The 23983-nt window shown below is 40.2% G+C and overlaps 1 protein-coding gene across 1 annotated transcript in view; it reads right to left on the minus strand.

Moving 5' to 3' along the window:
- TPH2 (tryptophan hydroxylase 2) overlaps positions 1-20349 on the minus strand; it is a 50401-nt gene extending 30052 nt beyond the window's left edge. The window contains exons 1-7 of the mRNA XM_077178007.1: positions 19993-20349; positions 17007-17159; positions 14620-14803; positions 14411-14511; positions 11506-11573; positions 5258-5454; positions 3348-3483 (exon numbers count right to left, since the gene is read on the minus strand). Coding sequence (XP_077034122.1) covers positions 3348-3483; positions 5258-5454; positions 11506-11573; positions 14411-14511; positions 14620-14803; positions 17007-17159; positions 19993-20097 — 944 coding nt within the window. The 5' untranslated portion in view covers positions 20098-20349. The remainder of the gene's footprint in view (positions 1-3347; positions 3484-5257; positions 5455-11505; positions 11574-14410; positions 14512-14619; positions 14804-17006; positions 17160-19992) is intronic.
- Between the last annotated feature and the right edge of the window lie 3634 nt (positions 20350-23983).

Genomic DNA, 23983 nt, shown 5'->3' on the forward strand with positions numbered 1-23983 from the left:
CGCTAACAATGCAAAGGACAGCTGGGAAATGTAGTTTGCAGTCTGACAGACACACCACTTCCCAGCACCAAGCAATTCACCGAGGAACCTGATTTCTCCAACCATCAATTTCCAACATAAAAATGGGTCACAAAGCCCATTCTGTGGAAGCCCAACACACCAGTTCTTACTTCCACCAAGCAGGCTGACACTAATTGCTGAGCATCTGTGCTACACTCCACCAGTTCAGCTATATTTAGCTTTGTATCAGTAGTTCAAGCAGAAGCAAACAATGAAGCTGGCTCCAAGTTCCTGGCTCCAGGTAAGCACACTCATCTGCAGGCAGGTTTCTACAGCAACACCACTACTAATGACACCTGAGCTAGTGCCTACCTCTCTATTTTCCTGTGCTGAAGCCACAAGCCCCAGAAAGAAATAAGCAAAGATGACTTATTCCCAGTTCTGCACTGGGACACATGACCTTTGTTATGTCCACTCTTGCAGACAAAATGAGAACAGACAAAGCCTAATCCCATTAACTTGTCTCTCTTGGCAAGGGGAAAAGAATGAGGAGGCAGAAGATATTTCTCTCATGCCTTTAGTTTGTAGATTCTTCCATTGAAGCTATGCAAAGTAGTATTTTGAATGTGTAGTTACAAAGAGGGGAGCTTAAAGCAAAAAGAATATGAACAAAAAAAACCCAAAACCACAAAATCTCTCAGGCAGAAACATGAACCAGTATTTGGGACTGTCATTGGAGTCTTTTAGACTTCCCTGCCAGTCTGGCCCTTTATAGATAGTCTAAACAATATAATTCTTTGCTTAACTACCAAGGCTGATTCTTTTATTTTGTCTTATTCTGAAAATAATTAAGTTCCTTTAATTTATTCACACACATTGCTCAGAGAAAATAAGATTTTTGTAACGCACTTTTCACAGCAAAAGATTTTTCTTGAAGTAAATTAGTTAGTAAAGCAGAAGAAATCTACATAGCTCTGTGAATGTAGTAGAAACATAATTAAAATCAGGAAGAAATATGCTTTAAAATGCATATGGTAGTGATACAGATCAAACCAAATGAACTCTCTAATTTATATCTAGCTCTGTAGCCTGGGTGTTAAATCTGACAGAAAGCCCACTGAAGTCAAAGGGAGCCTTTTTACCTGGTTTATATCATTGAAATGCAACATTCACCAGCCAGGACCTGCAGCAAACCTCATTATGGCCCCATATATCAACCAGGAGATCTCAGGGAATTGCAGCTACTGCAGAAGATGAAGAGCTGTCCCCACTCAAGTCAATTTAGTTTTGCCATTGACTTAAAAAAGCACTAGGTTTTCACTCTACACTTCTGGTAACACTGTGTGTTCTATGTTATGTAAAGAAATGTAAACACATTTTAAAAGGGATTGTCAAAATTTTCTGATGGATTTCCTGGTAGTCAGTACACATTACTCAACTAATGTGAACCAGTAGGTTAAGACTATAACCTGTATTTTTAAGTTCAGCCCAAATAAGGAATAAAAATCTTCATTCTAATTGAACTGTTATTATTACTCAGCAACTTTCAGACAGTATGACCAGAAAGGCTACCCAAGAAGCAGCTGCCATTGCTACTAAGGATCAGCTATGACCCCCTGCATAATTCTGAGTGTAAGCAGCATCCTGAAAATTGCAGGGCTCTCAAATACACAAATCAATGAACCAGAGAACATCAGGAAAAGCACAGACACATGTAATTGCTTCCTAGAAGATGTTATTGCCTTTATCCTGTTGGAGTTATGTACCTAAATCTCTTATCAGTAGATGAGAATGTTCTTCTAGTTTGTACTAAGTTAATAAATGTCATCATTCTTTTGCTGAACACTGGTACATGCTGCAGCCTGAAACACTGGCTTCCCACAGGAGAGGAAATCAGTGATGCAAAGCCTGGTACTTCCCTTGCATCATATTTTTTTTTTTTAAATATCTACAGATATTTTTTAATAGACCTGAAGAAGTTCAGCCCTTCCTTCCATCCAAGCCCTCCTTTCAAAATTTTCCATTCTATCAATTTTCCTACAAATTTAAGAGATTTAAGTTCTAATTACAGAGGTTATAGAGGTGACTGAATTCCTTCAGGGATCACCAGCTCCTTTCCAAAAGAAACACGCACACAAAGCTAGCCTCAGAGCATTTCAGCAAGGCAAGTACTTCGCTGCGTTCAGATGCTGAGGAGAAAGATAGAGAAGTGTCTAACAGCACCATCTGGTGACTCCTGCCAGAATAAAGCTACCACATTTTTAGATACAGCTTAGTATGCAGTGCCATTAAACCTTTTATATTCCAAAATATTACTCCATGTTTTGGCAGTCAATTCATGAAATCAAACTTAGGCATGAGTCCAAATGTTTACAGGACTGGAGCTGAATAGATATGTATTAATCCTTTGTGTAAATTTGGAAAAAATCAAACAAGTGGTCCAAGCAGATTAAATCACAGCTACAATCTCATGCTAACTGCCTGATGACTGATTCACTGCAAAAAATGTCACTCCTGTGGTTACAGGATCAGAAGATACCTTTGGTAAAACTACCTCCATATTATCTAAATGACAGGTACTGTTCTGCTAGTACTGCACAGAATACAACATATATAACACTCTTTGATCTTCTTTTTCCCCACTTTTAATCAAAAGACCATATACCAAAATATTTCATACTAACTTGCAATGTTCTGTTTTGGAAAAGCTGCAATGCTGTCCCATAAAAGTCATAATTAAAGTGTTTCTTATTTCTGTCATAATTTCCCTGTAACGTATCTAATATTCTCTCTTGATAAGAGAATAGTGCTCCACTATTCTCTAAATGAGAATAGTGCTCATTTCTCTCCCATAACACAACACAAGTGCTTGCTTGTGTTGTGTTATGGGAGAGAAATTAAGTTCAGCTGTGCAACCTCCTCCAAAGAAATAAAAGTGGGAACACAGAAGATCAAATTAAAATTCTGAAAGCAGGGTTTTTTTCAAAATATTCAGGGTATGGGGGTTTTTTCACTACTTCTTTCTAGCTGTCCAGCAGAAAATAAAATAGGCACTTTTTTAAATTTTTTAGGTGAAAATTCAATTTTCCACTGAAATTTAATTTCAATAGTATCTCTGACCCACTATATAAATAACCCAGTTATTTAAGACTCTTGTAAAAAGTCAACAAAAAAGTCTTTGAATTAAATTCTGGCTCGCCAATGTGAAGGACTTTGTCATCAACAGTGTAAGAAGAATTTCACATTTTGTAGAAAGGTACCTCTTTTCAATCTTGCCAGATTCAGCTGGTTCCTTTAAGAAGCTGGTGAGTGTATTTTGTCAGTGCTAGAGCAAAGGCAGCACTTACGGTTCGGGTGTGTAGAGGGGATCTGAGCCGTGCCGGATGTACTGCGTGCAGTGAAACACTCGGTAGGCTAAGCCAGCCAAAAAGTCACGGGGAGACAGGTATCCAGCAACCGGTCTCACTGTGAAGCCAGACCTCTCTGAAGGGAGAGAGAGAACAAAATACATAGACCCACATTACATAGATCTCTGTATCACTTTCTGATGACAGATCTGTTGTTAATTATTCTACCAGAAGCATGAAACAAAGAATCTTGATGATCACCACACATAATTTTCAATTATTTCATGCAAGAAGTATTTTGCATTGCTAGCATTTGTATAATGAAAACAGCTTGAGGTATTTCAAAGCTGGTGTGAATAGCTTTGTCTAGAAAAAAATGCTAAGATAGCATAAGTGATGTCCTTAAAATTTTAAGAACAAAAAATTATTGTCTGGTACCAAATGGGAGAGAAGTTTGCATATTGGAAAATATGCAAAATATGTTTAAAATCTAACAGAACAGAATAGGATTAAAACAAATCTGTCCTTATTTTTTACACATAAAATATTGTTTGTGTCAATAAAATACTGATTTTTATAGTTAAGATCCTCATTGAAATATTTAACAGTGTTCTTTTTTCAGATTAGTCCCAGAGTGAAACAGTTTCAGATTCAGTGACTTCAAAAAGTATGTTTCTCTCAAAAATTAATTCTTTATTCTTTAAAAGTTTTTACAGGACAATGTTTCAAATTTTTCTGCAACAGGTACTACAACCTGCTCTATGTAGTCTGAAAACATATTTCTGAAACAAGTGTGAGATTTTGAATTTCTAGCTAGGGAGAAAAAATCTGTACAATTTGGTATCATTCCTTAGCGACTGTAACACAATATATGAGAGATCCAGAAGGACACAATCAAATTCAAAGAATGATGAGTCAGGTATTAGCAAATGTAGGTTTTCACAGACAAGAATTATGGATGAAGTGCAGGCTGAGGAAAGCAAGTTTGTCGTTATAAATTCTTTATTTCCTTTAGCTTGTCCATGTATATATATTTGGATAAAATGCTTTGCTAATTATTCTTTTACCAGCACATAAGTTGGTTTATTTTTTTTTTCAAACACCTGCCTTTATAATATTTTAGTTCCTGAGTAAAATGTTTAAGAAACAAATATGTGTAGCTGAAGGGACCTTTGAGGAGAAATTAAACTCTTAAATTAACTCTTTGGTGGCTTTTCCTCCAGAGCTAAAAACATCCCCATGTCTACCACATTGTCCATATGGGATGCATTTCCATTACAAATTTACATTTACATTCCAATTTACAAATTAAAAATAAGAATTTATTTTTGAACTTAAATATATAATACACTGGTCCTTAAAAAATGAAAGAGAAGCACCACATCACCTACTGTGCCCAACACATCTTTTTCAACACACAAATAAAAGGATTAGCTTCAGGAGGTCTCGAGTGGTCAGGAAAGCTTCATATTCATCAGGCTACACAACAGTGTGCCAAACCTGCCCTCCTCTTTAAATTCAGTTATCTTGGCATTTGACTCCCCCTTTTTTCTGCCTGGATATTTGGGGGATGCCCAGTGCAGTTATCAGAAGCCCCCATCTGTCACTAACTCAGGTTTTCCTTTCCACCAAACTGAAGGGGTTTTGCCCTGTACAAGATAACATCACGCTTTTACATGTGCAGCTGATTAATTTCTCCCCATTTCATACTTGCAAATATCTACAAAAATTGTCTTGACTCCAAAAACTCTGCCACAGAGAGCACCAAAACCAGAATGATACTTCAGGCTAAACTGAAGGCCACTGACAGTGCTCTGTGTCTTTTCACTCAATGTGCTTTGTACTCCATACTAACAAAAAAAGTGTTTTCATGAAACAATATCTATTGATAAACCAAATATGAATCTTACCTTTAAGAAAAATAGAAACATCTTCCAACTGAGGCACATTATCTTCTCTGTATCCACAGTACTTGCTCAGCAGAGGAAAGTTTTTTAAATATTCACGACAAGCATGGGTGGGATAGAGTTTACTGAGTTCCCTAAATACCACCCCCCAAGTTTTAACTTCTTCAGCTGTGTACTCCACTCTTGGAATGGGTTGACCACTATTGGAAAAAAAAATACAAAATACATCCAAATACAAGCAGACTGTAGGCAGATTGTAAATAGCAATATTTCCACAAAAAGTATTATTTAAATAAAGGCAAATGACACTATTAAAACTATTTGAACTATTCTTAATTGACATCTTGGTGCTTCTTCCTTGGAATTATTTCTTGATGTTACGATGTACGTATTCTATCATTTCCTTAAGAATTGTTTCTCTCTCAGCAATCTTATTGCTTCTTAATCTTTGTACGTATCCTAGCAGAAAGATGAATTTCTTATATACCATGCTCCTATACCAGACTAATATTTCTGCACTTACTGCCACTGGTACCTTTGCAAGTGGATGGCTGTAGATCCTGATTCAGTCTAACATGTAGATTGAGTAAGACCTTCAACAGACTGCATTCTCTATGCATTCTTTAAAATACATAATATTCACACGGCATCAAATACTGGGTCAAGATTAGGCAATTACATAGATGCTTAGAAATGTACGGATCCAATTTTTAAACTGTGTATTTATTGCTTAGACAGTTGCTTACATATGCAGATATGTTTGGAACCCTGAATTCGTGCAGGATTATGTTAGGAGGAAGCTCATCTCAGAGCCAGCAGCCCAGCCCAGGGGAAACTCTTAAATACATCTCTCCTTTTGTTTTGATTCTGCCTTGTTCTTCTGCCCCCTCTTGCTTGCACAGATGTACAGACATTGGAAAGCAGGAGCCTTCCAGGATACCTGCAAATCTGACATCCAATATTTGCCTTGAGTAGCTACAGTTAATTCAAAACTGACTGACAGTGTGAACATTGCTAAGAGATCCTTCCAACTTGCACTGCCTTGTATTTAGCTGTAAGGAATTTCCCATTACATGGCCATGGGCCATCACCTCATGTCATTAATTGCCCCTTGAAATGTTTTGGTGTTCCTCTGGAATTAACATTCACAATCTAGAATGTGTAATCTCTGCAATCTGCCTTCTCCTTAGGCATCTTCTCTGGCACTGTAACGACATACAGATTGGCAGAGGGATTCACAGCATCCAGCTCCGCTCCATCAGTCCTTATCTCTCACTCTCCTGCCACAGGGCTGGCAATGTGGGCACTCCCAGCCCAGTGCTGCAGCTTCCCCAGTACCACAGACAGCTTCCCCAGCACCAGAGACAGCAGCTGAACAGGCACATCAGGCACGGGCAGCTCCATTGCAGCAGGAGAACCGCAGTGCTGGCCTCTTGCTGGCAGCTGCTGCGCAATTCATAATCCTGTCTCCACTGTATGAGGTAACAAGGAATAAGCCCTCATGTCACATTTGATTGGTGCTATGCAGTCCCTACATGCACAAGAGAGGATCATCTGCCCTACATTCATTGTGGTTGTCCCCTCATCTTTATTGAAAACTTACCATTTAATCCCCTTGCCTTTCATGATATCAAAGGATTTTGATCCCTGGCAGTTATCTGTCAGTCAAAGGCAACTTTGTATGAGGTGCTCGTACTTGGTAGGGACTGCTGAATATCCAATACATGCACTAGTTCCCTGTCAGCCACTTTTGCAGACATGACAAGAATTGCAACAGGTTTAGTGAAGTATTTCTCATCCACAGGAGCTGCACTGGGTCTGTGCCCATCCTGCAGTGGGAGAGAGTCCTTCAGGTCTGGTGTCTGTCTTCCCCCTTAACAGTTAATCAGCCTTAAGCCGCCTGCCAGCTCATGGCAAACATAGCATAACTATTCTGAATTGTACTGTACATGACAGATACAAGCAGGCTGCTATTCCATGCATTTGCTTCTGCCAGAATACCCAGCCTCATCCCTTCTCCTTAGGCCTGACCTCTACTATGGTTACTACCGTATGGGTCAGCACTGGCACATCAAGCAGGAAGATATGTTTTACCAGGGGAAAAGCTCATGTTTCTATCTAGCCCGTCACTAGAAAGGCATAAACACAATCAAGGATCTGAAGCTTACTCACTGCTCACTAAAAGGTTTATAACTTAGTTATTGTTCCAATTAATTCATTAGTACTGAAGTAAGGTTCACTGAACATTAATTCCTTAATAGGTTTCATGCCTAGGAGAGCTGATCTTATTTCCAGCTGGTCATGATACTGCTTTCTTTATAGAGAGAATCAAGGCAGCCAGGCTTGTGGGAGGATCTATGCATTTTTCCCTCACTCTGCAAACTTGATGTTTCTTACCTTCTTATTTCAATATGCAAGACCCACCTCGCACTCAAACATTTCAATAAATCATGGAAATGGCCAATCTGTATAGCCAGTTTCCTTGTGGTTAAGATGACTCTACAAACTAGCCTAATCTGAATTTTTATTTCTCCTTATTAAAATAGGGTCTTTCCATTTTGCAACGGTCATGAGCTATCAACTCATATTATTAATTCCCTCTTAAGTATCGTATGTTTCCTACAGATTTAATTTTCACAACACTTTTTCAAACCCTAATCAGTCTCAAAGGACTAATTAGCAAGATTAATGCATTTTCACTCTCTTTAGGATAGAAGCTAAGTGAAGGAGGGAGGAATATGTTTTTTTATGGCTTTTTTGGTCCATTTGTTTCACACAGCTGATCTTCACTGCTGTTATCTATTAACATGTCTTTTCCCTTAACAGCCAGCTCCAGCAAACACCTGCTCCTTCAAGTTCACTTGGTAATGCTTTTCTCTCTCTCTCTTCGTTACGGACACCCCTTTATGTTCAAGCAAAGCAAAGTACCTACTGCTATAGGACAGTAGCAATTCATAAAGGAAATGCTGATCTGGGATTTTCAACTCAACTTTTTATGGAGCTAATTCCTTGCAGCCAGATCTCTGGGCTTTTTTAAGGAAACAACAGTGGGTTGTTGGTATTTTTACAATGCAAAATGAGAAGAAGAAACACATCAAGCCTCAGTAAGTGATTAGGAAAGTCACTTTCCTGGAAGACACTGAGAGATGTTTATCCCCAAGGAGGGCAGCCCTTGTAAAAGAGCTGTTCTTTTTGTGGAAATAAGTAAATAGTCATTAGACACCAGAAGAGAGTGTCACAAGACTTCGATGTAGTGTCAAGACACCTATAGTAACTCTCAGCTCCCCAGTGTGGGTAGCAGAAACAGCCCAGCTGTAGCAGCACAGCTTTCCCTGAGCTGATTTGCCTTTCCTCAGCATGGTTTGGGCGGTGCTGCAACAGGATACTGAGGTTGTGTCCCTGGGTTGTCTCTCCGTGGATACCCAGAGACAGGCTGACTGTACAGACCAGCAGACACAGCACATCCCTAGGGGTAAGGATAACCAGCACAGGAGACCTGAAGTATGAATGAGATTTTGACACATGTTAGATAAGTGCCCTAAGCACTGGTCTCCCAGTTTTTCTGGAGCCTGTCTAAGAGTATTTGAAGCCTCTTCTTTTCTTTGTTCTTATAATAATAGGACAAGTTTGCAATCTTTTAAAGTTTTGAAAAGATGAGTGGAATGAAGGAGTATATTTGACAAGTTTTGCTGAAGTACAAGATCTGGTCCTCAAATAACCTCTGGTTTGGATTGTGTCATTTTTGTAATGTGCCTGCAAAAATTTTCTTAAGCCTTCAAAATCTAAAGAAGGAAAATGTTTTCCTTTCCTTGATTTGTTTTATTTTCTGGAAATATGTAGGATTACTTTCTGTTATTTTGCAAAAAGGTGTTTCTCTTCTGGTTTCAGGGTGGAAAAAAAGGCCACACTTTGGAGCAAAAGACCAATTACTGCTTAGTAAACCAGCTGCATCTCCTTTCCAGCACTTAGGCAGCTGAGAGGGAGAAGGAAGGAAGATCTTACCAGCAAGTCAGCAGCTGTGAAATGCACAGCAGTACTACCACCGTCATGGATAAATGGAGAGCTATCCCACTTACTGAAAGAGCCTAAGAGCACACACAGCCTGCCCTCATCCACAGGTATCCACTTGACATTTCACACTGCAGTAAATGACAAGAAGCACTGACTTCACTGCAAGCATTAGACTAAAAGAAAGATAATAAATCAATAGCTTTAAACAAACATTCTAACACAAAAGCTATCTCAATTTACATTTGAAAGCTGGCTAGACTCAGGGCTTACCTGAGCAGCCTAGAGAGCTTCTCTACTAATAAACACCTGCTCCAGCAAGCAGCAGCTCAGTGTGCTGGATGGATGTCATGAGCACCCAGCTAAACAAATACCACTGTGGGCAGAAAGAAAGGGGAAAGAACACTAGCACCTACACGTGTGTAAGACTGGTAATAGCTTAATGACTGCCTTGGGACAACAGTAGAGAAAAAATAAAATCAGAATTATATGGTCAAAAACAGACTTAATCCTTCTGTCCCCCCAGCCTCCTGCAGGCTGTATAATAGCCTTACACTGAAAAACCTTCAGAAATTCAGTTTGACTTGATTCCTGACAGGATGTGCCTCCTATAAGTGGGGAAAAAAATTGCACGTTTCATATTCTTAAACCACGTAGGTAGAAATCTCAAAGGAGAAAAAATGAAAAACCTAAAGAAGTGTAGAAAAGAAAATGGAAAAGAGCATGAAATTAATATGTTCTTTCCCTTGAGAATGAGGGTTTAAACCTGTTGCAAATAAAACCTAAAGTAGGATTAGAACTAGTTGAGTGCTCCTGTGACAAGAAAATTGCAACACAGTAGGTGTTTGTAGGTAGAACAGCAAGTTTCCTAACTTCCAGAGACTGTAGCAAATTGGAAATACTGACTTGAAATGGGGGAAAAAAAACAGAATGAGAAAACACTTGCAGTGTACTTGTGCAGACAAGCCACCAGCTTCTCTAACTACACAGAAATGTACTGACTAAATTCAAAGAAATTTAGAGCTATATTGAGAAAACCGATGAATGGCATTTTGCAGCATCCAGTAGAACCATAGAATGACAAAATTCTAAGGTTGGAAAAGACCTCTAAGATTGCCAAGTCCAACTGTTAACCCAATACTACTATGTTCACAACTAAACCTTGTCCCAAAATGCCACATCCAAACACGTTTTGAGCACTTCCAGGGGTGGTAATCCCACCACTTCCCTGGGCAGCCTACTCCAATGCCCAACCACCCCTTCAATAAAAAAGTTTCCTAATAACCAGTCTAAACCCCTGTACAGCTTGATGCCATTTCCTCTCATCCTGTCACTTGTTATCTGAGAGAAGAGGCCAACCCCCACCTCACACAACCTTCTTACAGGCAGTTGTAGAGAGTAATAAGGTCTTCCTTGAGCCTCCTTTTCTCCAGGCTAAACAACCACAGCTCCCTCAACCACTCCTCATCAGACCTGAGTTCCTGCCCCTTCACCATCTCTATTGCCATTCTCTGGACACACTCCAGCACCTCAATGTCCTTTTTACAGTGAGGGGCCCAAAACTGGACACAGGACTCAAAGTGTGGCTGCACCAGTGCTGAGTACACGGGGAGAATCACTGCCCTGTTCCTGCTGAACACAACATTTCTGATAAAGGCCAAGATGCCACTGGCCTTCTTGGCCCCCTGGGTACACTGCTGGCTCATGGTCAGATGCTGCTGACCAGCACCTCCAGATCCTTTTCCACTGAGCAGCTTTCAGCCAATTTTCTCCCAGCCTGCAGCACTGCAGGTTGTTGAAAGTGCAGGACCTGGCACCTGGTTTGTTGAACCTCATGCAATTGGCCTCAGCCCAGTATAGTACGTGCATCAAAAGAAAATAATAATTTTTGGGTTTAGTGAGCTCTTCCAACTATGTAGGGATGCTAGATATGTGTGATTTAGCAGTGCATCAGCTTGTCAGTAAGGCATGCAAATATCTGTAAAATATTTTCCAAAGTTTAAGCAGCTGTGAATAAAATGCTACAAGAGAGAGTGCTTGCTTTTCAAATGCTTCACTTGCCTGTAGCTGTATCAAAAATGTAAGGGGATTCCAAGTATCAGGTTCGTAATTTATAGCCTACACTAAACTAGTCAAAGTTTAAAGGATGACTTTGTCTACTGTTAAACTTCATCCTACAGAATTAAGTAGAGCATGAATTCTAACTAGTCAGCAGCACAGGGAAGAATTATGCCAGTACTTACTATTTATAGCTCATGGCAACATCCACAAAGTACTTTCTTCTCTGTCGATAGACATTGTCTTTAAATCCCTTAAGCAAGGAAGAAGAGAGTAATTTACAATAAGAACATAAAATTAGCTGTAAGAATTATAAAATAAATCATTGAAATGTTTCTTTAGTACTTAATTGCATTGTATTTTGATTTGCACTGTCTACTGGACTGCAAGAGAAAATAAGGATTTTTTTCTTTTTTTTTTCTTTTTTTTCTTCACCAGAATTCCACAGGAGTTCTTTCAAGAGAGCTTTGTGCATAAGTACAGTCATTCATTCAAGATGTTGAAAAGCAAAACTTTTTTCCTGTCATTTTATCTCACTCATGCTTTCTATGATCTGAACAGAGATTTATGCACAGGTGCATAGCACAATAACAACACACATGCTCTTTATAATCTTTCTTCACTAGAATCAAGCATCTAAAGATCATATGCAACTCATTTTGAAGATTCTTTTTTCAGCAGTTGCCATCTTAACCAACACATTGGGAACTGAACCATCAGCCCCCAGCACCAGTTTGAGTTACAAAGGGAGGGCTCTACCTCATGGACTGCAGTAGGTTCACACCTTTTCCACCTTAAGAGCAAAAAGAGCTGTATAACACATACATGCTGACCAGTTACAGCTCTATCTATAAAATATAAAGATACTTCAGGTTTGGACTACAAGAAGAGTAAACTATTTTCAAAGTAGAACTGCCAACCCCTTGAAGATAAAAAAGGATTAGAGTTATCTATGTTACCCAGTTAGTAGCCCAGAAAGTGCATTTAAGATTCCCCCTGAAAATTAAAATGCTGAAAATTAAAATGTCTTTCTTCTTTAGTGCTTACATAGACATGCAAAACACCGAAACAAATTAAAAGATAACATTGCTTGATTTGAAATACTTGTATGAGCTTCCATAAAACTCAGGAGACATTTTACTGTCCCATAACCAAAGCTGTGCTGCTGGGACAGAGTATGGGAGGATTTCACAGGACTACAGAAAGCCTTCAAACCTCCACTCCTGCACAGAAAACTTCTTTGACTTGCAAAAAGTTGCTGTAATCTGGGGGAGCCTCCTTGTCTCCTTAATACCTATTGAGGCAAATGTTGAGTTACTCAGCTGAAGACCATTCAGGAGATCTGGAAAGTGATGGAAGACAGCACCGGGGACTTAAAAACCTGTCAAGTGTAACGAAACTGAGACTGAAATCATTAACCATTATGGAGTGGGTTAAGGCTAAGCTGTTGAAGTGGTGCTATCCTTACAGGTTCTGCAATGGGATAATTCTCTTTGGTCCCCTGGCACATACATGCCGCTGCTAAGGAACGGGGCAGGAAACTGGAGCGGCCTTTCAAAGGCCAGTCACAGATTTAAGGGTCTTACCCCATTTCTAACATCTTGCATGCTGCATAGGCTAACAAATGGTGTGTAAATTGTGTTCGTAAGAGTCCTCCCAAGTGTAAAATATATATTCATATAATGCAAATGTCTTTTTTTGTTTTCTGTAAAACTGAAGGCAAATTTGCAGCAGAGCGCTCAAGTATTTAATAAAGGTACCAGCTCAGAACATAAAACAGCATCTAATGGCCTGTCAGAGCCATAAACTCAAAGCTGGAATGAGCTGTCTCTACAACCTCTGTTTGAACCAAATTATGGTAAATGGTTGAAGATAATCAACAGTCTTTTCCTTTTGGAGAAAATGTGAATTAAATCCTAGTTTGTCATCAAAAAGTACATGGCATAAACCAGGATTCAGGAATGTGCTCCCTGACTATGGGCCCTCAGTATGGGAAGGGCTACCACGTGATAGAGGAGGCTGAGAACCAGCAAGGTGATGGTGATGATGATGATGATGATGATAATGATGATGATGATGATTGTGGCTGGTATGTGGACAGGTGACACCATGGCAGTGGGGCTGCCATGGATCTTGTGATGGTTTCCATTTGGCTTGTGTGCACAGGGGTGAGGATCTGTGCCTGAGCTCCCACCACAGCACAAAATGTGTGCAACAAAAAACTAAGGAAACTAACATCTACAGCTAGGGTTTAATCTGATTCTATTACAAGACAGTCTTATGGTCAGATATCTTATTTCACTGCCTACTTCCTTTTAGCTGGAAATTTCTGACAGTACCAGTTTAATCCAGCCTATTTTAAGAATTAATATAACTATCTATCACCAGTATCTTTCAGTCAAGTCATTCAGAGGTAGAAACTTGGATTTTTAGAAAGTATTTTAACACAAATGCTTGCAATCATCTGCCATCTAAAGACTCAGAGGTTAAACATTTATAGCTATTAGCAAAAAGAAATAAAACAATAACAAACCCCTTTCTTCTGTCTTTTTCATTGAGCATTTGACACTACTACAGATACCATTTGTGCATGCAGGCTTGTCTCCTGCCACCAAAGTCAGGAGATTTTGAGAAACAATGAGAGACACTTTCCCTTTTCCTGCATTCACCAAAAACAGGAACATGTTTCTCTGGTTTATCTTGTAATTACTGCCTGAGTGCCAAATAATTCCTTCATAATTCTTTCTTCTCTATTGACAATAGCAATTCTTACCCAAGAACTACCTCTGGCAGAACTGAAGTTCATATTGATCTAAATTCTAAAGTTTGAAATCTTTCTATCAACCAATTACATCTTTTTTTTTTTTTTTTTTTTAAATGCAAGCAGTACAAAAGGGGATATATTTGCTAAGTTTAGTGGAGCACCTGAATTTTGTGTATCTTTCTACAGAAAAGGAAAACGAATTCACTGAAACTACCAAAGAGAAACCAGTCCTCATCTTCTGAAAACAATCAGCAGTCAATAGGCTTTTTACTGGACTGGCAAATAACCCGACAAATCATCTACAGGCAATTTTGTGTTACACTTACGGGGTGATCAGCATCCAGCTCAGATCCATACATCAAAACTCTCTGAGAGCATTTGTCTAACTCAGAGATCTTCCTGGGGAACCAAGGGACACAATCGAGATCTGTAGGAGACAGAATGCACATTGAATGCACTGGAGAGTAAGATCATGGAGATACCTGTGCAAAACATCTGTCAGTGTCTAAACCAAGTGATACACAAATAGCCTTGCCTTCTTCATCAGTCCAGATGTTTTCCGGTGGATTGAGAGATACGATATTAGTTTGAAACTTGAGCAACTGGATCAGTTCATTAAATTCTTTCTTACTGCAGTCACAGTCCACAAAAATTTCCACCTCTGAATTCCTTCTCTTTGATTTTCGTGATTCAATATGAACCATACTCACGTGTTTTTCCTGTGGAAAGATGAAACAGCAGATGAACTACAGATATACAAAGAGCAATACTGGTGGCACATTCCTCAGGAAAGTTTTTCCAGTTATTAAAAGGCCTTTTTATTGAAAGTACTCCCTTTTTCTATTTACAGGATTAGTTAGTGACACATAATAAATATCGATGACAAAAAAAAAACTTACTTGGAAAGTAAAAATAAAATTATTTGTTTTAATGAAGAAAACCAAATAACAACTTCATTTTGTCCACAAAAACAATCTCTTACAGAGGACAGTATAACACTTTTTTAAATTTAATGCAAATTTTCATTTATCTTTGCTATAAATATTAAATTCTAATGCAATTTTAATTGGAAATTTGCATCATAATAATATTAATTTTAATACAATTGAGTGTGCTTCTTTAATAACATCTATTGATGTTATTAAACATACTACTTGATGTACCTTACTCCATGAGGAAGAAAATATTTTTATGAGAATAGACACATATCAATCCTCACCTATCTACTATGCAATTATCAATAACATGAAGTGTTAATAGCAATATAATTAAAATTAACTCAATTTATTCACTATTTCAATGTCCCCATCAAACACAATCATGCAACAAACATCACAGTGTAAATACTTCTAGCATGAAAATTTTCCTATGGGGTCTCTCTCCCACCACAACTACTGGTCTGCCAAGGGTATCATACAGAGACAGATAACCATAATGTGCCATGGCTGACCTGATCTAGAGTGACAGCCTTGCTTCAAAACAGGAGGTTGGATTAGATGGTTGTTCTTAACGTGACTGACCTCCTACAGACTCTGATTTTTCCTTTTCCTTGCTAGACAGAAACTATGCGTTACTTTTCACAATTATTCTTGCACTTGCTCAGTGAAGCCAATAAAACATTTGTTGACTTCCAAATGGGAAGAAATTCATGTCTGTATTTCCAAATGCCTGCTGTATTTTACATAAATGTCCATTGCAGGTGGAGGTGTCCTCTGGCAGAGCTAACCAGCAGTGTCTGTTTTTACACTTCTGGATATACAGACATAGTTCTTTCACTAGCATGTTCCATAAATGTGTATGCAGTGTAGCAATCCAATCACATAACAAATCTAATTGTGTTTTCCCTAAGTTAAGTTGAGAACAAAACCCTGCACTCCCTCCTGCAATACTGAAATCATTCAGTGACTACATGGATGGGGGTGGAGATCCCTGCCACATCTTCCAGAGTACATTCTATGCTTATTCCCAGGAAGGGGTTTAAGCAGATGCTTAAATCCAGAATTTCAGCTATGAACCCATACCAGCATTTTAGCCAGAGCTGCACCGGACACTTGACCCTTAGAGAACAGCTGCATTGAAAACACAACTCCTACTGCAACTTCTGTTCACTCACTTAGGTTTCCCCTCTTTTTGTCAAACACCCTGCTTCCTGGCAGGCTCCCTCCTGTGGGTCAGACTCACCTCTTTTTCTTGGCTGGAGAATCTACGTGTCTAGCTACACCAGCCTTGGGAATCTGTCCCCAGAGCCAGCCTCCGTGAGTGAGGGCTGGTAGCACCCAGTGGTCCCACACTTACATGCCTCTGATGGTTTGGTCTGAGAGGCAGGCTCCAAGCCACCTCCTAACTTTCTCTTCACTGCACAGACTGAACAACTTAAGACTTTTATCATTCTCAGAAACACCTCCAAGCTTTCTGACCAGGAGCCTGACTGACAAGCACTGATTGCATGGAGATGTATGTGGGAACCAATACCTCACAATTTGCATCCCAGTTAGACACATAAAACCCTGACCCTGCAAACACTTAAAGGTCTCTCTAATTTCAAGACCAAGCAAGGCTGCCACCAGCATCACCTGATTGTATTAGATTCCAAACTGCTCTCTGAAAGTGTCTCCTTTCATCGTGGCCTGCACAGACAATTTCAAATCTAATTTACAGTGTTGAGAATCACATCAGAAACCTAAAGTGAACCACATGAAAATCAGCATCACTGTCAAATTTTATTTCAGAAAATCCTTCACAAGCCCAAAATGCTTTGTTCAATGATCCATAAAATTTTAAGTTACTTTTATTCAGTTCTGCAGAGCGAGTGTATCTGTGCTCTATTCCTCCTGCCACGGTCCATTAGATTGATATCAACAAAGAGCCTGACCTCAGTAGCTGTCCTCAGTCTAGCCAGCATAAATGATTTGTGAGCGTTACCTGGAAGAGTCTGAGAGCTTTCACCAATCCACCAACTTCATTTTTCAAGGAAAACACCACAGCTGTCTTTCCACCTTCAGATGCAGATTCACCTTTCCCATTTCCCTTATTCCCTTTCTTCTCCTCATTTTTCCCAGAACTCGATCTGTTTAGCTACAAACAGATAAAAAACACGGTCATCTCAGATGAAAATAGGCAAGAGAAATTTCCCACAAGAGAAATTTTTGTTTGAAAATAGCCGAACAGAACTCATCCCGGCTTCGTTTGAAAGAAAAGGTTGTGTGTTTACTTGAAATCAGAATCACAGGTTAAAGGCAGCTGCTAGAGAAGATTGTATAAGAGGCCACACAAAATTTTTTTAAAAAGCCTAAGAAAAAGCATAAATGGGATACATATACGATGGCATTATTTGGGCAATGCTATCATTAGAAGTAAATGTGAAGCAAATGGGGACAGTCTGAATTACTGGCAAAGCCTGCAGATCAGTTATTGAAACCTGAATATTGCTGCAAAATTACAGGGATGCTATCCTAACATGTACCAGTCAATTTATGAAGACGTGCACTGGTCTGTATTTTTGTATTGACCATTGTTACATTTAAAGCCAAAATTTTACGTTCTCTGTCATAGTACAATTAATGTTATCAAGTAATGCAATTCAACCTGAGAAAAGAAAACCTCTGCTGATTATACAAACGATAACAGAAATGCTTAGACTGCAACACAGACTACCAGGTTGGAAGGGACCTCAAGGATTATCTGGTCCAATTTTTCTTGGCAAAAGCATGGTCTAGTCAAGATGACCCTTGCCACGCCACATCTTATAACTGTCCAGTGCTGGGGAATCCATTGCTTCTCTCAAGAGATTATTCCAATGGCTGATTGTTCTCATTGTGAAAAACTTCACACCCCACAGAGGATGAGTTAGCTGAGGAACTCAAAAAATACAGAAAATTGCAACATCCTTGGCCACTCTTACATTCTTAGAATTTGTGAGTCCAAGACTGTTTTAAGCAAAATTTCAGTCATCATTTTCCCAAAAATGTTATTTTATCAGCTTAAATCTTGTTGAAATTCCAACAGTACAGACTTTATAGACAATTTTTATAACATTGACCATGACTTTCAAAAAGCACCCTGCATTTTCCAATACTTAGGCTGTTACTCCTGAAGAAATTAAGTCTCCAGTGAGATGCTAACTGCTTTGTTATAATCCATAAAAAATGTGCAGATATACATTAAAAACATGTACTATTTCAATGTTTCAAATGGATTAAACTCTATTTTGGTAAATTCTAAAGCAGCTTACAGAAAATAACCAGAAAATTCAGCTTTTTAAACAGATCTTTAACACTCTTTACATGGCACAGGTGAAATCAGCCACATTTAATGGCACATTAAATCAGCCACAGGACATGCTAAGTCCCTGTGGTCTTTTCTCACCATAATAGAGCACAAGGAAACAATCTGGAAAGCCAATTTGTCTGCAGAATGATATATGAATGGTTTCACACATGTTTATTTTTTGGCAATTGAACTTATATGAGTCTGCTCCTACCTGATATGATAGGAAGGTTGCCCAGGGATAGTTTATGGGGAAGATCATTTTTGTTTTAACTTCAGTAATATCTAGGATTTGGATAAGTTCTTTTCACATACATCAAGCACACAGCCTCCAGATGAAGTGGCAGAGGTGCTGCTTTTACAGCATCTGTGGTTTTTCCAGAACCCCAATACTGTCAGTTCCTCTGGAAAACAAAGGCACTCAGCACTTTCCAAGCCCATCACAGGTTCCCTAATATTCTCAAGAGAGCATTACCCAAAGTGATGACTGAAAGACCCTCTCAAGAATTTGAAAACTAAAATGAACACCTATTTGTTATGAGCCCAGTAGAAGAGGATGAACTTGAATTTTATTAGCCATGTTCATTAGTACACTTTTAGTACACTTCACAATTAAACAATGCCTAACAGACCAACTTTCCTAATGAAAATTAATTATCCGGAGCAAGTGGAAGTCCTCAGGAAAAGAAGTCATTTACAGTACAACTCAGTGAAGAAAGTAACTCAAACATAAATAAAGCAAAACAAATTTATTCCTTTTAATTCAATGTTTTTAATAGAAGCTGAGCATGTAGAAATAGGGATATTTCACATTTTACTATGGAGCGTAGGCCAATTTTAAACTGGTACAAACCCCTGTACTCTGCTGGTTTTACCCAAGTGATAAAAATCTTCATCTGTTGCAAAATTTTATTGGAGTCACTGTCTTTATAATCCTAAATATTTCATGTATTCAGAGCAGGTTGCTTTATTTAATCACACATACGTTTACCTGTTAGCATACAGAAGTTTGTCCCATGCTTGAAACCACCCAAGCACCTGCTGCACCCATGTCATCACCTTGCAGAGAACCCTTTCCATCTCCTGACACGGTGGTTCCATCTCACACAGTGCCCTGGCACGGCGTCCCCACGTGTCCTTGCACCCCTGCCCGTCGGCAGAAGCCGGAACACAGCAGCAAATCCACCGGCACCAACGCAGCGTGGGTGCACGGCATTTGTGTCTTGCCAAAAATGCTTTACAGATCGTGCTGAGCGCCTTACGAGCGCCCTGAAAAGGCAGTCCCTGCTGATGTGTACGGCCCGCTGGACTAACCAAGGGCTTTCAAAAATCCAAGCATTTAAAACCATCTGATGCTTTTTTCTATTATTCCACTACAGCAATAAAATACATTTCTGCAGTAAGGTTTCTATTGCTTATAAAACTTTTCCTGTTACTTATGACACTTTTAAGGCAACGTTTTGAACGGGGCCCGATTCGACAGCAAAGTTAGTTTCACGGGCCCCTGCAGCTGCCGAGAGACCGCTGACCTGTCCGTGAAGCGAGGGGCACGCACGGCTGCCCAGCAGCGGCCCCGGCGGAACCCGACCCCGCGGCGGAACCCGGCCCCGCGGCGGCCCGCCCTGCCCGTCCCGGCACTTACGGTGAGGCTGCCGGCGGCGGGCCGCTCCTCCGGCAGGGCCGAGTCCAGGGAGAAGCCCCGGCGCGCCCAGTACTTGCTGGAGAACATCATCATGGCGGGCTGCATGGGGCCGGCGGCGGCGGGGGCAGCGCCGCGCTCTGCCCGCCTCGCCGCGCCCGCTGCCTTTATACGCCCCCGCCGGGCTGATGGAAGCACGATATGGGGACACCCGTCTCCGGGTGACGAGAGCCGCCGGCAGGCGGACGCCCACGGTCCCCGCTCACCTCAGCAGCCGGGGCGGGACGGGACAGCGCAGCGCGGGGAGCGACCCCGCCGCCTCACGCCGGCAGCAGCCCCGGGCAGGTCCCGCTGGGAGCGGCTGTCCCCACCCGCCCTGGGGCTGCTCCTGGCGGCTCCTTCGCCCTCCCCTCACACCTGCGCCTACCGCGGGCCGAGCCGGGCACGTCCGGGCCGGCCTGTGCCTCCGCCGCGGCACCAAGGCACGGCACGGCACACGGCAGGGCTCAGGGCCCCGGGAGCAACAGGCTCGAGAGCGTGGGGACAGCACGGCAGAGAACTGCAGGAGCTGAGCTTCAGCACAGGGGAGTTGTGCAGAGAGAGCGAGAAATGCTTTGATGTAGAAATCCATCTCTCTCCCTTTAAGCGAGCAGAAGGCAACTGCTGAAACTATAACTTGACTGCAGGGTTAAAGGAACACCATCTCCCAAATTTACCTGCGAAATTTAGGATTTCTAAGTTCTCTTTCGTTGTAACATTCATTTTGTGACGTGCCACCGTCACCTGCCATCCCAGCTCCTCCTCATTTCTTTCATCTTCCAAAACCTCTCCACAACATCCTTAGAATACATAGGTTACCTGACAGCACATCTGAATTGGGAGCGCTATGTCAGTTTCCCTCAAATACCTACTCAGTTTTCTCCGTTCCAACATGCCAGGCAGGAGAAACTTACCACTTCCCCTTGAAAAGCACCATCGGTGACTTGCCCTGAGCCTCCCAAAAGAGAGGCAAACTAGCTGAGTGCAACAGCTGGCTGCACATGGCCACACGTATTATTAGCTCAGTCTCATATCCTAAGTTATCAAGAGATGTTCCTTGTCCTGTTTTCTCATTACTTTTGATTATAGGAAAGCAAGCTGGTGTCTTTGGACTTTGATATTCCTATCTGCTCTGCACGAGATACACAGACACAGTTCCTGCAGTTGAACAATTTATGAGGGAGGTTGCTTAGCACTTTCTGAATGCTCCAGTGACAAAACCAAACATGACTGGGCTGCCTTTCCACCTACAGGCAGGACAGAGCATGATTTTATCTGGTGTTAGATCCTGGCTCTGCAGCTGGGACATCACACGAATCAATGACCCTACTGCTCTGGAGCCTTGTTATTGTTGCCCCTCCATGCAGTAACCAGAGCACAGCAAAGGTTTTGTCCCTCATAACCTCTTCAGCAAGACTCCTGAATGCAAAACAAACAATTGTGCATTCTATCAGCCAGTGTTAATAACAGGTAGGAGGACTCCAGTACTTCAGCTGTTTTACCTATGCTGTCTGCCCATGTGTTCCACAGGGAGATTCTTCTCCCTAGAACGGAGTTCTCCTTTGGCAATTTGTATTTTGTAGGTGGACTTTGCCATATCAGAACCAGATCAAAAGACATTTATGGACTGAAAAGGTTTATTTCTGCTTTGTTCTAGCTGCTGTACAGAACTGGTATATGGCTCCGGGAATGTTGCTAAACTACAAATCTTGTTGAGAGCTCAACTTACTTTTCTACAGTTTACAGTGCTGTATATTTAGACTAAGTAAACTCTTAAAATTACTGACCAAAAAATTAGAAGTTCATCAAAGCAACTCTTCAAAAGTACCTGATCTAGAGCATGTCAGAGTGTCACTCAGCAATGCTATTTCATCTTGGGAAACAGAGTTAATGTTGACAGTAAGAAATGGATAAGCTTACTCTTGTTACTGAAAGGTACCTCATCACCTATAATCAGAATTCAGAAACTGCAAGGTCCTCTTGACTTTACACACACTTTTTTTTTTCCTCTCATGAGATAGCAGAGTCACTGTTGCCTGAAGTCCTCAGCTATGCACTTTTTAAGCTTAAAAATTTGCAGAATTCTCAAGTGAAAATTGAAATCTAAAGAAAATCTGTGAGATGTTTTCAATGTTTGAGTCATTTTATCCCCAGTTCAAGGGGATACCAACTGCCATATTTCAGCATATTTTCCTTAAAATTACCTGTAACATTTACCATAGCTTGATTTAACTGGAGGGTGAAATTAACAGGGCAGAGCAGCTAGTATTGGCCAAAAAACTATTCAAATTTAGCCCTGGCTCTCCCAATCACCAAGTCTTTGTCTCAAGGCACACTACAGCAGGAAAAAGAACTCTCAAGTCATCATGGGGCAGGACAGAGAAAGAAACAAAGTTATGAAAGGTATCAAAAAAGCATAGAGAAAGATGGCCTCCACAAGGATCTAAAATGTAACCACCATTATTCACTGTCAGTTCAAAAAGGCAGGGCAGAGAACAGATGTGCTAATTATTAATGTAAGAGATGTTGACACAAGCAGAAAATAGAAGTCCCAATACCTTTTCAAATCACAATTTTGTTGGTAAAACAAGGACTTTGTGAAACAACTGACAAGTGGATTAACCAAAGGAGCTTTTTCAACAAAGATGTTCAATCTCTTTCTGTTTACTAGAGATACACACACACACTCTCCTAAGTCCAATTCTCTGAGCAATCTAGCTGAAAAATCTATGATGACAATGTACACTTAATTTTTAAGTCACGAAGATATGGATTTTCAAGCAACCATCAAAACCATCCTCTTTTAACGCTGAGGGGATTTTAACCAACTAACAACCATTGGGCAAGGATATCTACTAAAAGATAAACTGGCTAGGAAGACCTGGGAACATAGATGATATAATGAACATGAAGCAAATTCACAATTTTCAGCAAAAGAAAGGTTCTAAGAAAAAGGCAGAAACTATTTCAGGAGAAAAAAGAAAAAGGATTTCAATAAATTCAGTTATTACAAGAGCAAAGAAGAGGGAACCTAGAGCAGAAGGAGAGTTCTTTCCCTGTTCCAGTGAAAACATAGTTTAATCAGGAAACTATTTCATTACAGAGGAAGTGCTGTCTTCTACTACACTTTTACTAGTAGTAGCATAAGTCCTTAGTTCATCATTAGCTTCAATTCAGAAGAGGAGCTTATAGGAGATGCAAACAAGGACCAAGCCACCAAATACAGGTAGAATAGCACATAGATGAAAGCTGTGGTACAAAATTCAAAGTCATTAATATAGGACATCAAAAGCAACTTTAAAAAAAAATTACTGCAGCAACAGCTATAAGTGAGCTATCAGACCAGTGAACACAAGGAAAGGACAAAACAAAGAAAGCCCTTAAAATTAGCTAGGTATTAGGTATTCAAGGTACTTTTTTTACATCAGTCTTTGTTAAAGAATCAACTGTGACCAGATGTCTATCATAACTAATAGCAAGGGCAGAGAGATAAGCTCTTTGCTTTTAACAACATGAAACAATGTTGAAGAATACTCATGATGAGTCTGATCATAGCAACTGAGAGCACAGAAACCACTTACAGAGGAGACTCATTAAACCTCTGCCATCAATAACTGTTTTAAGAACTATGGGGAAGAACAAGTTACAAAAGACTGGGAAAAGGCCAAAATTATGTCAATCTCCAAGAAGATAATGGGGAGGAAGAAGGGCTGAAGAATTACAGACCAGTCTAATTTCATTTGTTTGAGAAAACAGAAGTACCAAAATTATTTGTAACGATCCAGGAGATAACAGATGATTAAACAGTCAGGACAGATTTGCTGAGAACAAATTGAGTCAAGTAAATTTCATTTCCTCTTATGACAGTCCTGTAGACCAAGGCAAAACAATGCACATCATTCATCTTGATGGTAGTACAGCATTTGAAATAATTTCTCATAACATTCTCACAGGA

Source organism: Agelaius phoeniceus, chromosome 5 (genome assembly GCF_051311805.1).
Source record: "Agelaius phoeniceus isolate bAgePho1 chromosome 5, bAgePho1.hap1, whole genome shotgun sequence".
Classification (NCBI taxonomy): Eukaryota; Metazoa; Chordata; class Aves; order Passeriformes; family Icteridae; genus Agelaius; species Agelaius phoeniceus.